General features: G+C 34.4%; 1 protein-coding gene across 12 annotated transcripts in view; it reads left to right on the top strand.

Annotated features, from left to right (window-relative positions):
- Positions 1 to 16,325, top strand: part of LOC105328103 (neurexin-1) — a 54,815-nt gene that overhangs the window by 16,110 nt on the left and 22,380 nt on the right. For 11 of the 12 annotated variants that reach the window (XM_066089271.1, XM_066089270.1, XM_066089276.1 and 8 more), the window contains 5 exons: positions 2,019 to 3,163; positions 9,868 to 10,017; positions 12,547 to 12,707; positions 13,174 to 13,200; positions 15,024 to 15,185. In XM_066089271.1, the coding sequence (XP_065945343.1) occupies positions 2,437 to 3,163; positions 9,868 to 10,017; positions 12,547 to 12,707; positions 13,174 to 13,200; positions 15,024 to 15,185 (1,227 nt within the window). In that variant the 5' untranslated portion in view covers positions 2,019 to 2,436. The remainder of the gene's footprint in view (positions 1 to 2,018; positions 3,164 to 9,867; positions 10,018 to 12,546; positions 12,708 to 13,173; positions 13,201 to 15,023; positions 15,186 to 16,325) is intronic. The other variant, XM_066089274.1, reaches the window with a different exon arrangement.

Raw genomic sequence — 16,325 nt, 5'->3', positions numbered from 1 at the left:
CAAAGAGATCTTAGATTTGGCAGAGCCGTGAACAACCAAACTTTGAGGAAAGATTGACTTATGATTGTACAAATGGTTAACATTTTTGTTTAGATCGGCGTTACTTCCGGTCGTCACAGAAAGTACTTCAAAAATTGATTTCTTTTTCATTCTCGTTGTTTTACATGTAAGTAACGTCTGGATATATCATTCACAATAATTATCATATCAACTTTTTTTTGCATGTAAGAGATGCAATGTCTTACAGTTAAATTGATACATGTATATCAAAACGGAAGACCTTTTTGTTGCTTTTGCAACAAGTGTCTAGTTATTATTATTATTATTATTTTTTTCCCCTTTTTGTCTTATGAATTTCTCAGAGATGTCTTGATGAATTCTTATAAAATTTTCAGGAATGACTGAAAATATAAACATCTAGAGGTTTTTTGAAAAAGATTTTCTAAATTCACTTCCGTTCGTCCGTTTCCTGTACCGCGACAAAAAACTTGTCACATCGAGATGTCAGAAACGATAAAGACTTGAACATCCAAACTTTGAGGGATGATAGACCTATAGTTGTAGATGTGTTTAAACATTTTTGTTTTGTTCGGCGTAACTTCCGGTCGTCACCGGAAGCACTTCAATTTTTTTTGTTTTTAAGTATTGAATTTATTTTCCGTAAAATAAAGATATTAGTATAGATCCTTACATATGTCATCTATGCGATGTTAAATCAACAAAAAAATTCTACTTCCGGTGAGACATCTCAATCATCTCAGGTAGCTTTTTTAAAACATATTTTGTACCCGCGAGATCTCAGAAACTATAAGTGATCAAGACACGAAACTTTCATGGATGATATACATTTGATTAAAGATGTGTTTAACCGGTTTCATTTTGTCTTCCATCACTTCCGGTCCACACCGGAAGAGTTCAAACAAATCGAGCTGTTTATCAGTTTAACTGTTTTCCTTTGATATTTTTAGTTAGATTAATGAAAAATAATGTACAAAAGGCAAGTATACAAGAAAATTTTTATAAAATGTACATTGAACACTTCCGTTTGCCTGTTTCCTGTCCCGAGACCAAAAATCTTATATCGACGAGATCTCAAAAACGGTAACGACTTGAAAAACCAAACTTTGTGGGATGATAAACCTATGTATGTACATGTGTTAACACTATTTTGTTTTATCCGGCGTAACTTCCGGTCGTCACAGGAAGTACACCCAATTTTGATATTTTTAAAAATATTTTGGTTATTTAGCATTAAAGTAACATTTTAGCTATAGAAATACAAAAAGTCATCTACACATGGTCAAAAAAGTTCTACTTCCGGTAAGACATCTCATATATCTCAGATAGCCTTCTTTTTTATAAAACAAAGTATAAATAAGATCTCAGAAACTGTGAAAGATCAAGACACAAAACTTTTATATTATATATCCATTTTCTGTTTACAAGATAACTGGTTTTTTGTGCAGATTAATACATGAGGAACGGAAGACCTTTTTGTTGCTATAGCAACAAGAGTCTAGTTCTTCATATATCTTAATGACCAATGTTGTGTTTTATTTTGCTACAAATAAAGAAATATAAATATCTTTTCCATTTCAGTTTTGTTTTAACCTGCATACACTCACTGTGATTTGGAATTTTAATCATTTGCTTAAGCTTTGCCCATTCCTTAAATCTTGTCATGCCATTTAATATTTGATTTCAATGTCAACTAATAAAATTTTGTATCACTGAAAAAATTATTTCCGGTATCTGTATAAAGTTTGGACATTCCATTAAATGTGGTATAATAAATTTTAGCAATTTCATATTATGAGATGCTTGTTATAATATTTTTAAAGATCTGTATGGTCTGTTACCTAAGTACTGAACATTTAATTACTGTGTTCCTACCCTGTTAATTATATAAATTCACTAACGATGACTCTTTAGAGATATTGAGTAACAGATAGTGTGTGCATATGACACTGACAGTGATTAAAGAAGCAGTCGACTGTAGTTCTGTTTTATGTTTGCAGGTACATTACTTTGTAGTATGAAACTGTCAATAATTGATGCACTGCAAAGAGACAAAATGCTGGATGAAGCTGCTGCACTGACAGGAAATCGGACTCTATGTTCCATGTCGAGAGTTGAAGCCTAAAGGAACCAGCCGGATACAACAACCTCAGGAGTTTCAGTGTTCTGTGATCATAGAGGATTCTCCAAGATAAGCGAGCCCTGGTTGAAATGGATAGAACTGGAAGATCCAGGCAATGTAAAGGTGTTTTGTAGATGATGGTCCTTATTCTAAAACAGTAAGAAATGTTACTCAGCATCAAATCTATTTAAAGAAAATAGAGATAAGCATTTTTCCCGTCATATTAAAGTGTTTTAAAATCATTTAGACCAAAAAGTGACTCTCAATCAATAAGGTTGCACTAATAACTTTTTACAATGATGCCACAAACTGCCACCAACTGTGTTCTAAGTGGTTTCCTGTTGTTGGTTTTGATGCCATGGACTTCAAGCTTTAGCCTGGAAGGCTCACTATCCTCCTATGCAAAGTTCCAGGCATGGCAACCGTGTCAAAATGGGTCGCTTTCCTTTGAATTTCAAACTTCCATTCCCAGCGCCCTCCTTATGTACACGGACGACAGGGTATATAGGGACTATTTTGAATTAACTCTCCTGGTGGGGGCACTGCAACTGAAGGTCAACTTAGGAGGCAGTCATGTCAGGTTAAATGTAGGTAACAATCTGAATGATAGCCAGTGGCATAAAGTGAGCATCAGTAGGCAGGGGAGAACTGTTACCCTCAGTGTAGATCAGCTATCCGTGTCCCAGGAGTTATACGGACAGAACCTGGAGTTTGGACGGGGCAGGAACAGCCCCGTATTTATTGGTGGTCTTCCTTCTGAGTACCGAGATAGACAATCTGAGCTGACCTTACAGCACGTCATATATCAGCCATTCTTTAACGGCGATATCCGAAATGTCCTGTATAGTAACTGTGGAGCAATGCTGATAAGACCCGAGATGCTGGATCATTTTGGAATTGTAGGCGAAACTAGTCTTTGTACAAAGGACTTGTGTAAAAATGGAGGGGTTTGCATTACCATGGATACAGAAACCAAATGTGACTGCAGCAGAACTGACTATGAGGGAGAGTTTTGTGAAACAGGTGAGTCCGCAGTAATATTTTCATATCAGAATGGTTAAAACCCACACGGAAAGTATTTTAATTATTTATTAATAAGTTTCTTTCTCTAATTATCATGAATTTTCACCTCTGTTCAATGTTTTTTTATAGATTAAAAGAAAAAAAAATTAATTTTGATGGTAGATTGATAATTAAAACCAGATACAAAGATTAAATACAAATTGAAAAAGGATTGGATGAAATAAAATGAAGAGGCTGAGATATGGCATCTTTAAGCCAAAATTTAAACCTAGCTACTAAAAGTTGAAGTATTTATCAGATGAAAAATAATTAACTTTTCTGTATTAAACTTAATCATCACAGATGCAATGAAATTAACTCTTAATCCCATCAAGAAGTTACACTGGTGCACTCTCATTAAGATGATGTAAGAGATAGGTTTGTTTGTTCTTCCTAAGAGAGTCTTCCCCAAGGGTTATCTCAGAGTTGCATGTCAGCATGTGCCCACTACATTTTACGATTATGATTTCGAAATATTTCCCTTCTAATACCCTGATGGTCGTGATATCGAATTTTGCGTTCCTGCGGTTTAATGTTTGATATTCTGTAATATCTGTTTTGTTTTTATGTCTTTCTGTCATAATGTGCTTGGCCCATGCATCAAAAACATTTTAGTGATGAGAAAAATTTTGTTTAGTGGATAAACGATTTTATCCGTTTTACTTTTTTCGGACGATTTGGACTCTGAAGAAAAGAACAATTTAATATTGAACACAGCTTCAATTATGTTAAACTTCAGCATTGGAGTAGACCAAAACTACAGTTCCTTGTCAAATTCATCTTATTTGTCATCTAATCAATTTTACATTGCTGAAAAATGGGAAACCTATTGAAAGCTCTCCCAGACCGCATTTGTGATCAGATGGCATGAAATGGATTTGTAATTGTACGTGTTCTCCCCAGGTTTTTTTGGGGCGGCTAGAATTTTTTGATTTTGCATCAAAGTACAAGTGATTGATTGTCCTCAGCCCAACTCCAATATTGTTCGAGAACAATATAGAAGTGATTTTGCCGTATTAACAGTTAATCGACTCTTCTCATCATTCCAAGCTTTTCTAACTTATAATTGTACTGCATTTCATGCGAAGCCATTAACTGATTTTATTTATTGGATTATCTATTTATTTTCTAATAACTCCATTGGCCCTGTAGAATTATGAAAGCTTTGGGTTGAATATATTTTATATCCTAGATTAAATGTGTTTTTTGATTTGATGGGAAAGTAGTATACTTTTGTCTCGGGTTGCTTGGAGCTTGTTCACTACAGGAATGATTTGAATTACCACCAAAGTTTACAAGAACTGGCTAGTTTAAGGCTGTCCATTCTTTATAAAACCTTATTATTCAGTGTCCTGAAAATAGATGATTTGTGTTCATGAATAAAAATGAAATTGCACAAATTTAAATGAAGTGCAAATTGATAAATGTTTGATGTAAATTTTATTATATGATGCAGACAAAGAAGTTCTTAAAGATATAAACTATTTTTTAGCCAATCAAAAACAGAATTGAATTGTATGGAAGTCTTCTTTTAAGCAAAGACTTTGAGATTAATAATCTAGCATGAATTCTTGTTGTTAATGCAGCTGCTTAAGGTGGTATGGGACACCTCCATGCTGTTACGTATTTTTTAACAAAATAAATAATACAATCAAGTATGCTTTAATGAATAATTTCTTTCCCAAAATTGTCATCTAACAGTGTAGCGCATTAGGTTAGAGGGATCACTACGAAACTGTAAGTCATGAGCTGGGAATTTAAAATTTTTTACCTTTCCCAAAATTTTTAAAACATGATTTTTGGTTAGATATTGTAAAATTTGAAAATTCTAAACCAGTGAAAGCTAGTATTTAAATTATAATGTACTTCAACAATAATAGCGACAGATGTCCCATATACCACCTTAAGGGCAGATTTTGTTAAATATCAATTGGCACATAAATATAGAAATATTTTATTTGAATTATAAGAAGCAATATAACTGGAGCTGTAGTTAAATTTATTTCAAATTATTATTTTTTCACAATAATACAGGGTTGGCTAGCACCATCAATTAGTCATTGGGAGGGATAAATTGTTTGGAAAACTTTTGACTACATTGTTATATGTCATTTAATCAACCTGAACCAAATGGATGTGCAAAATAAATGTTGATGTTTTCTAAATAATCCATCATTAACCTAACCAAAATGTTAATTTTATGACCATAAATATGATAAATACTGACCATGCAATGTGTTGTCTTCTTAATTGTTTTCTATTTATGCCTTTTGGCTACTTTAATTAAGCTTTCCTTGAGTATTCGAACTTATACATGGATGCCATTTTGGGTTTTTTAATACTAAATAAATTTAGACAAATCTTTAACTGTTTCCTCAACATACGTGTACAGTACCGATCAGACCCAACCTAACAGAAAGTAAACCCCAACTAAACCCAGGATTTACTTTCTGGGTTTACTCTGGGTTTACTTCGGGTTTACTAGAGTGGACCCAGAGTAAACCCAGAGTAAACCCAAAGTAAACCCAGAGTGGACACAGAGAGTAAACCTAGTTAGAAGTATACCCCTTTAAACAGACGCTAACTGTGTATTCGGAATATACAAGGGGCAGAAATTGCAGGCAATAGGATGGTAAGATAAAAGACGGGTCTGCTTCACACTTCAGTGCGTACAGTTGACCTCAAAAGCAATATCCAAGTAAACCCAAAGTAAACCCCGAGTGGACCCAAATTTTCAAAAAGTAAACCCAGAGTAAACCCAGAGTAAACCCAAAGTAAACCCAAAGTAAACCCCGAGTGGACCCAAATTTTCAAAAAGTAAACCCAGAGTAAACCCAAAGTAAACCTAAAAAGTAAACCCGGGGTTTAGTTGGGGTTTACTCTGGTGTTAGGTTGGGTCTGATCGGTACTGTAGTTCTGTAAGAGCTTCTATTTCAATTCATGAGTTTTTTATGTTTCTTGATTGGTTTGGGGAGATTTGAATGTCTGTATCCCATTTTATTGCATAATGTCGTGATTAACATGTAGGTTTAATGCGTTTCAAAGAGAACCAGGATTTACACCTCCGGATAACGTAAATTGTGAGTAGATCTTCTGTTGACTAAAGTCAAAGCATAGATTGCTTCCACTATCCTCATAGAAACTAGATTAGTTTTGAAGATATGGTAGAAAAATTTGTTTTAGAAACATGAAGTATTAAGTCTTGTCAGTGATTGAGAGAGGGGAAGCTGGGTTTGTTTCACAATCAGCGAAGGGAAATGAAATAGAAATGCCATTCAGGGTGTTTGTTCAGCCAAGGAACAATGCCTGAAATTGATTGGTTACAGCAAATCTGGCAGTCGAGGAAAGTACATGTATGTAATTGGGTTTTGTAACAAACAGTACTTTCGAGAATTGTGGAATATGTTACTTTTTTGGCAAACTTATTTTCTTGATTCCGAAATGTGTGGGCATCAGGAAAATATGACAAATGTTACTGTAAGAAATGTTCTATTGATTAAATTGCCTTATGATTCACTGCAAGTCTATAATACAACCAAAAACAAAACAAATATGGTATGTTGTATCTCGCTCCAGTCTTGAGTTGGTCGGGCCAAAATGATATTGTTTGTTTGGAATTGTCTCCCGGTAGTAATTCTATTTAGTTAAATTTGAGTTTGAAAAAAAAATCCGTCCCTCCCTCCTGATTCTAAAAGCATCCAGGTGGCAATTTCAAATAAACATTTTTTTAAGGATGGCCTTGTACATGTTCTTTACTTAGCAGAATGTGGTACATATATTTTCATTCTCCCTTTCATATTTCATCTCAAGATTTAATAATGTCCTTGATAGAGATTCAGTGATGATATTGGAAAAATTTGAGATTTATGATAAGTTCTCTCTCTCTCTCTCTCTCTCTCTCTCTCTCTCTCTCTCTCTCTCTGTTTTATTAATTTCAAGATAAAAAGATCTTCACTAACCAGTTAACTGGTGTAAATTGTAAAAAAAAAAATGTCCCTCAGGAGCTGCACTCTGTATTTTTTGTCAGACAAGTTCACTGCATGTTCACATCATAAGAATGGTCTGGAATAATAATTGTACCGAGTCTGCCACTGATGGTGTGATAGAGGTACCGAGATCAATACCACACCAATGTATAGCATGAGTTCATAGAAAACGAGGGATACTAATTATATTTACTCTGGTGGTGGGCCTTTGATCTTGGTAGGGGAATAATTGTCATCAAACTCGCAGTGGTCACAACGCTGTAATGATACAAAGTTAAAAAACAGGGGAAAACAAAGCAATTAAATCAAGCTCTGCAGATTGATAGAGTCTTTTCTTTGTAGAATCAATTGACCAAATCATAATATTTACAAAGCAGTATATGAAAGTCAGAGGACCCACTGTAGAAAGTTCTGACTAGCATCATAATTAATTGATAAGGATATGATGATTTATAAAGATTTTTGATTTGAACAATTATATTTGTGTACTAGAAATTCAAGCCTCGTTCATGTGACATTGAAGCAAATAGCTGTACTTTAAGATAAATTGATGACTCCATGACAGAATTGTATAGGTATCCAACGTGAGCAGGGGTTACACTTGCAATCAACAATATCCTTGTTACTTTAAGCACATTTTATGACATCTCTCAGATGAGGGATAAATTGGAATGCTAGTAGAAAGGGGACATGTATTGGTCTCAGAATGCTTGTTGTTTGGGTGATCCTGCAAAAGATGACTCTATCCTCAAGCAACCAGGAAGGTTCCCCGCTCATTACTGGAAGCAAATCAATCTGTCAAACTTGAGGACCCATCTATATGCATATGTAACATTAAGGTATAAAGTGTTTGCAAGACTTCTTAAATTAACCACGGATTGAATTATTGTAAAAATTGTGACCATGTGGTTGTCTGAAATTTTGTTTCTTCACCATTCATTTTGTGAGTCTTTAAAAGCTGTGCTACTGTGTTGCAGTCCTTGTAAAAATAAGGTCACATGCTGCTCTAGTTTGGAGAGCTCATTCAGAATTGGCAGGCTACATAGCTACATAGCCATGGGTGTTTACAAGGACAATAATGGTTTTTTATTCATCAATACTGGTATTCCATTTATGTGCCAAACAATGACCAGCTGTACCCCACCAATTGCAAATGAAGATCAAATTTGAAAACTTTTGCCAAAGATAGGTGACATCCCAAGAGGAAACTTCCTTGATGTGCTCTTAAACAACAAACAAAATGCTACAACAGAACAATGAAAAACTGTATGCAGGAAAATTTTCTCTGTTTTAATTATGCTTCATCCCACTCACTTAATGGTAGATGAATTTAAAATGAGTATAACTGAAAATTCCTAGTCGCTTTTCTTAAACTCTAACATTTTTTGACAAATTCTCAATGGCGCCAAATCTTTTAAAACCATTACACGTATTTGGAAATTTGACACAGCTATGACATAAAAATAAATAATAGATTAATAAGAAAGTTTTCAATAGTTATGCTACAAGCTTTTATCTGATCTCCTTTAATATATCATGGTGTAGAAGGAATCTCTGTAATATTAATGCTCTTTCCTTGGATGCAGATGGTGATAATTGAAAATCAAAATGTATATGCAACATCCTATTAACTTTTTTCACAAAATTCATTTTGATACATAATTCATATGTGTGTAATAATTACAAAAAGAATTGACACTTATGCCCCACTGCTCCCCACTGAATTACATCTGTGTGTGGCGAACCAATATTGAATATTTAATTAAGCTGTAAACATGTTCTCAGACATTGAAAAAGATAAGATTAATGTAAATTTCTGAGAACACCTAGCTATAACTTTTGATACTTAATTGAAAATTCAACTGCAGGCAGAATCGTGGAAATGGTTTTCCCAAAATAAGTCTTTTGGGTGAAGTTTTCCTTTAACTAAGAGATTAAATCAGAGCATAAAATTCATGTTTTCTTCCATGCTCATCGATGCCAATCTGACAACAATACAAGAGGCTCATGGTTTGCAATAAAAAAATTCCAGCCTTCCCAGAAGTTGACTCAGTTTAAAAGGAAGTGTCTTATCTCCAGAAATTCATTTTCTGACTTGCTCTGTATCTTTAAGAATGAAATTTTTGATTCTGGAATATTAATATGCCACGCAATCTATCTTGGAGTGTTTACATTTTGGAAAAGAGGGAACTTGAATTAAGTTGCTTCATTGAAAGGTTTCTTATCTGAAAGAAAGCAACAAAAATGATTCTGTCAGTCAGTATCTTGCTGCGAAAACCTGATAACATTGTCAAATGTGCATTTAATTGCTGCATCAAAAAAACGATTGAAGCTGTGGAATGTTCAAGTATCTGAAGGAGCAGCTCTCACTATGCAGTTAACTATTTTTTGTCTTAATTATTTGTAGATACAAAAAATCTACTTCTTTTTCAATAAATCATACCAAAACAAATTAAATATATATATATATATTTATGGCCCTTAATTTATAGCCCCTAATTTAGCACCTTACTTTAACGTCCATGTGAAAAATTAAACTGTACAAATCCTTCCAAATTACATTAATCTGGTGCTTTGGATGGAATTTTGTTTAAAAATAATCATCTTAACATTTCATTGTTCAATGGAACAAAAACTGTATTCTTTTCAACTTTGTGATACTCTCATGTTTTGCTACAGAAACCCAGAAATCAGAAGCGACTTTCTTTGGGTCAGAGTACATTTTCTACGACTTTATGGCGCAACGGACCGACCACATCAGCAGCCAGTCAGACAGGGTGGAGTTCTATTTCCGGACCGAGCAGCACTCTGGCTTCCTGTTCTATACAGGTAGGTACTGATTCATACCCTCCCAGCATAATGAAGCACATCCGAATGTGACATCTAATGTCTGATGCTTGACGGGGGAGAATTGATAGGTTTAGAATCATGCCCTCAAGGCATTAAACAAATAAAGCACATTCGGTGACTACAATTGAGCTTTGTTAAAAATCAAATGTCTTGACACCCGAGAGAGAAGAATAAAATTCAGACACGAAAACATTCTTAATCTGAGAAAACTGCGAGATTCAATGTCAGATTTTTACTGAATATTTTCAAAATCTTGAAAAAAGTAAAAAAATTCAATGATATAGAAAGCCTTTGTAGATAATGTTATAAAAAGCAGAGCTGAGCACCCTATGATATATTGTTTTTAAATATTTTCCAACTTGAATAGACAGATTTGTGTTCAAGATTTTATTAGATATCTAGAACTATTCAAATGAAAATGAAACTGAAAGATTGTACTACATGTAAGGATCACAATTAAGATTATTTGGAGACACATTGAATTAATTTTTGACTGACATAGAGTCACATATATTAGGTTTTGCATGTAGCTTTGGAAAATCAGGAACTTGACAAGTTTATGACAAGTGGAAATTGAATGTTCACCAAAATATAGAATACAAGATTAAAAACAAATGGCAGCAAGTCATATTAAAAAATTTAAAGTAAGAATAATCTTACAGGCTGTGATGATAATGTTCTTTATTATGAAGGTTCAGCATCTGTTAGTTCAATCAACAAAAGTATTTCATTCAAATTATTAAACAAATTAATCTTTGGGTTTTATGACATATCAGTTATCCTTTTTGCATGCTCTGGTTGGTTTTGTGCAATTGCTTAACGCTTTGATTCAGAAACAGTACTGTATAAATTTAATTGTGTGAATCTTAAGATTATAATGACATGAAAATGAATTTTGTTGCACGTGAAAAAAGAATAATGGAATGTCATCATTCAATTTCACCAATTGCTCTTTGTCAGTGTCCGCTATTCTTGATATTTGTTTGGGGGGGGGGGGGGGGGGTGCAGGGGATGGCTGGTAGTACTCTTGTTTTAGTAAAGTTCTGGAGAAGCATGCAATTAAAGTATAGCTGTTATTCATAAAACCCCTTTGCAGGAGACGGTAACTGTAAACTCTTATCTGAGTATTGGGAATTTTTCGATGCGGTTCAAGTCACATTCTGTTCACTGATATTTCATTAAAAAGATATTATTTCTGTAAATACATGTATCAGCTCTTCTGCTACAAAGGAAATTACATTAGCATTTGTGATCAAAGTTTGCAAATGCAAATGAGCCATGTTAAGGACATGTTTTTGTGACTTCCAAAAGGTTAGGTTTGAAAAATCTGATTTATTTCGATGGAATCATTCTAATGTGGAAAATTAAACTTGTTTCCATGCATTTTGGTAAAAATTCCTTCTTTATAAGGTCAGAATAATAGTACCAAAAAAACTGGTCACAGATTCTTATCAATTAAAAAAATATATTCAAGATATCATTTGACTGTAACAACAAAACTTTTTTTTATACCCCGCTCCGAAGGAGAGGGGGTATCCTGTTTTACCCTTGTGTGTCCGTCTGTCTGTCCGTCCGTCTGTCTGTCCGTCCGTAACAAAAATTTCTGTCGCATTTATCTCAGCAACTATTTATCGCAGATGCTTGAAATTTTTACACAGTGTTTGTTAAGGCATGCCATATCGTGGGATATATTTTTGTACCAATCGGGCGTCAACTTCCTGTTAAATGACGACTTTGCTTATTTTTTAACTAAAATTTTCAAACAAATTTTCGTCAAAGATTTCTCAGCAACTATCTATCGCAGATGCTTGAAATTTTTACACAATATTTGTATAGGCATGCCATATCGTGGGATATATTTGTGTACCAATCAGACGTCAACTTCCTGTTAAATGACGACTTTGTTTATTTTTAGCAAAAATTTTCAAACAAATTTTTGTCAAAAAATTCTCAGCAACTGTTTCTCGCAGAAGCTTGAAATTTTTACACAGTATTTGTATAAGCATGTTATATCGTGGGATGTATTTTTGTACCAATTGGACGTCAACTTCCTGTGTAATGAGTACTTTGTTTATTTTTAGCCAAAATTTTCAAACAAATTTCCGTCAAAGATTTCTCAGCAGCTATTTATCGCAGATGCTTGAAATTTTAACACACTATTTGTTTTGGCATGCCATATTGTGGGATATATTTTTGTATCAATCGGACGTCAACTTCCTGTTGAATGAGTACTTTGTTTATTTTAGCCAAAATTTTCAAACCAATTTTTCTCAAAGATTTCTCAGCAGCTATTTATCGCAGATGCTTGAAATTTTAACACACTATTTGTTTAGGCATGCCATATTGTGGGATATATTTCTGTTCCAATCGGATGCCAGCTTTCTGTTAAATGTCGACTTTGCTTATTTTGCATATCCACATCAGAGCGGGGGTATCACTAGTGAGCATTGGCTCACAGATATCTTGTTTATAGATTCCAGATAATGACAAATGAAATGTATATTTCAGGTGAAAAAAGTGACTACATTAGCATTGCTTTGAGGAGTGGAACAATCATGGCCATTGTTAACTTAGGTGGCGGTGAGACCAAGGTGGATGTCAGTCCCAGTGATTATCGCTTTGATGACAACCAGTGGCACCACCTGTTGTTAACCAGGTCTTCAAGGAAGGTAACTCCTTTGTCTGAGTCTGTCCTCCCTCCTATCTACAATGTATTTATTGCAGGACATGCAGCTATGTTTTATTGTAACTTTAGTTATAGACATCTATGTTTTATGATTTTTTTAGCACCAGTTTTAGCTGAATGCAATAGGTGCAATATGTTCATTGATCTTTATGATTGCTGGTAGCTTCAACGTCATCAATTTGTTTCAAGATAACTTTAATAAAATAAAAGAATGATTCAGTCATCATTAAGTGAGGACAGTTCATTATCGTTTGACTGATAATCATGCATTGCAACAAAATTGTCTTGAAGCTGCTAGAAAACTAAGCACGAATTGAGATAGAACACGTTTAGAATAGACAGCACCGCTGTGTACAACTTTTAATCACTCTGCACTTTTTACCCTTAATTTACTTGAAACTAATGTTTTATTTTCTATTGAGTTTGAATTTTTTTCATTAATTGAAAAGCTGACAGTAGGAAATGCCAAGTATATAGTAAGTAACCATGGCGATTGTGAGTTACCATGGAAGCATGACTGCATGGATTCCTTCCTGTGTTTCCCTGTTTCTGATACATTATTTTATGTATTGGCCAGTGAACCTTGTGTTTCATTTTTTGTTGTTTGTAGGCTTGTCATCATAGATCTACTTGTAATACAAGACTCTAATGTACCATATATATATATATATATCTGCCAAAAAAGAATGTCCCTCTGTCAGACATTTGTTGTATATAGTGTTCAGTCCTCTTGCGTGTCTGTTGATTGTTCACAACGGCAACCATGATTGTGATCAAGTGTTTGCAAAATCTGTACAGAAAATGGATGATGTATTTGAGGCTGTTTCTCTTTTGTGGTACATGTTCAATAAATTGCATGGTTTGGCTGGATTAAAGCTGCAGTAGACTGTGAAGAGTAACCTATTACATGTTTTGTATTGGGTAATTTTGCCACCGAGGGACGAACAACAATATCATTCTGTAGTTTGTTCTTATAAAGTTACTCGCAAGTAATTCTTCTTTAAAATCATGTTAGATCTGAAGAAATATCTTAGAGTTCAAGGTTAAGTGAGGGAATGTATTTTCTGATAGTAACACATGTCATATATCAATCCAAGTCTGTTACATAACATGATATTAAATGATGGTTTCCACCTGGAAATCTTCAAAGATCTTTAGAGTCGCTGCACTAGAGAAAAAAACTAGCTACATGTATTTAGTGGAATCATGTCATTGACATTTGAGGAAAAGCATGGCGTTACAGAGATGTAGGTAGAACTGTCTTTGTCTGAGCTTGTTACTTTGTTATATTGTTGTTATATTGAATCAATGTGAGGACCAGTGTTCACTTCAATGCTTACTTCAATGGATCCAGTAAAGAGCAATGTGTAATTTGTGTAAAGCTAACCTTTCTAGGAGACCCTGTGTGGAATTGGGACTAGGTTTATTACAGGAGCGTGAAGGATGTGGCATTTTGTGGGCACCAATAGCCCCTGTGTGAATTCAGAAATCAGATTTGTGGAAGAGCTTGGGAGTGGTGTTGGCGAGACCAATCAAATCTATTCTAAACCTGCTCATCAGTATTAAGAGTTGGAACTCTGGAACTGTTGGTCAGCTGATGGAAATGTAATTGATATTTACATGTTTCATAAGCCCTGAAGACTAAAGCCTTGGGCTATTTCATTACTCAGGGGCCACTGACTCAAAATGAGGAGCGTTCGATTCATTTTCTGGTTGGTCTGAATTAGGGCTTTAATGGAGTTAAGTAATTATGCTGGTTTGATCTGATACCACTGTTGGCCATGTTGACTGAGGGCCTCTGGGAATTCCTTGTGTTTTGTTTTCTCTGTGTGCATTGTTTCCCCCCAGTGTGTTTTCCCGTTGATTTTTGGAACAAATCAATCATATTTATATAGACAAAAAAGAATTAATTAAATGGCATCATATTAGATATGAGAATACACATGATCATCAACAACCCTTAAAACCCAGAGGTTTAATACCAACAGAGTGAAATCTGAGAATATCAAATATTAACATTATCAATAATAAAGGAACTCAAACAATTCAGTTATTCACAGTTAACATAAATTATTAAAATATTTTGTTTAGGTTCTGTAATAATGAGATATATACCAGTAATTAAAATTAGTAGACGTAAATGTTTTTTGATTGCAAAGTATTTAAAAATCTTGAACAGCCAGTTACAATATTGTATACAACCCAATCTTTGTGTAAGAACTATATATAATCTATTCGTTCAATATTAATGAAAGTATTTTTTGCGGGGGTTAAATGAAGATTTTCTGGTTCTTTACAGGTGAAGATGACAGTGGACGGGATTCACTCGACAGAGCGGAGCATGGTCGGGACGTTCACCATGCTAGACAGCAAAGTTCTGTATGTGGGTGGGCACCCCCGCGCCATGCGGATGGGACAGGGCATCATTGTCACTAACTACTTCAAAGGATGCATGAAAAAGGTATTTGTTGGAGGGGTCTTGTAGAATAGGTTTTGTTTCAGGAGTCATCTGCATGGAAAAAGTTTCTGTGAAAAGGGTAATGGAGATTGATGAGTTTTGTGGGAGAGGGGCATCTACCAAGCAGATTGGAAAGGTTTTTGTTAGAGGGAACTAGAAGATAAAAAAAAAAAAGGATATCAGTTTGTTTCACTTGGTCATCTTCCACATGGATAAAGAAGGTTTGTGTCAGAGGTCACAAAGATGAGGAAAATTAAGAAGTAAAATTAGGAACCAAATCAGTAAATTCTTGGCAGTTAGTATTTCAGAGCTGCAATGAACATTAGAAACAAAGTTTTACTCTAACTTAATGAATAGATTTTTGTTGAAAGTTTTTTAACCGGGTTTTCCAACGGAAAAATCCAGTTATTAAAATGGACAGGTGAAAATGGCGGGCGGGTGGGCGGGCGGGCAGGCGGCTGCCAAAAGGGTACCCTCATTATACGGAGAACTCCTCCTACAATTTTCAAGATAGGAAGTTGTTCTTTTGCAGATCAATTGTACATATATCAGAGGTGTACATATTGCTTGGATATTGATTTCCGATTATTTATGAAAAAAATAGCAGCTTTTGAACTTAGTCATTTTTTGGGCAAAATATTGCATATAGGGTACCCTCATTGTACGGATAACTCCTCCTACAGTTCTCAAGGTAGGAAGAAGTTCTTTTGCAGATCAATTGTACATATATCAGAGGTATGCATATTGCTAGGATTTTGATTTCCCATTATTTATGAAAAAAATACCAGCTTTTGAACTTAGTCATTTTTTGGCAAAATATTGCAAATAGGGTACCCTCATTGTACGGATAACTCCTCCTACAGTTCTCTAGATAAGAAGTTGTTCTTTTGCAGATCAATTGAACATATATCAGAGGTATGCATACTGCTAGGATTTTATTTCTGATAATTTATGAAAAAAATACAAGCTTTTGAATTTAGTCATTTTTTGGCAAAATTTTGCATATAGGGTACTCCATTTCACTGGATACAGGTTGACATGGATTATGGATACAGTTCACATAAAAGAAAACCCCGTTTGCTGTCACATTGACAGCTTTTCACTTGTTGGTTTGATTGTTTGGTTTGATTGAAAAATCAAACA

The sequence above is a fragment of the Magallana gigas genome, chromosome 6, assembly GCF_963853765.1.
Source record: "Magallana gigas chromosome 6, xbMagGiga1.1, whole genome shotgun sequence".
NCBI classification, from domain to species: Eukaryota; Metazoa; Mollusca; class Bivalvia; order Ostreida; family Ostreidae; genus Magallana; species Magallana gigas.
Note: the sequence above shows the minus strand (reverse complement) of the source record. Positions and strands in the feature narration are given on the sequence as shown.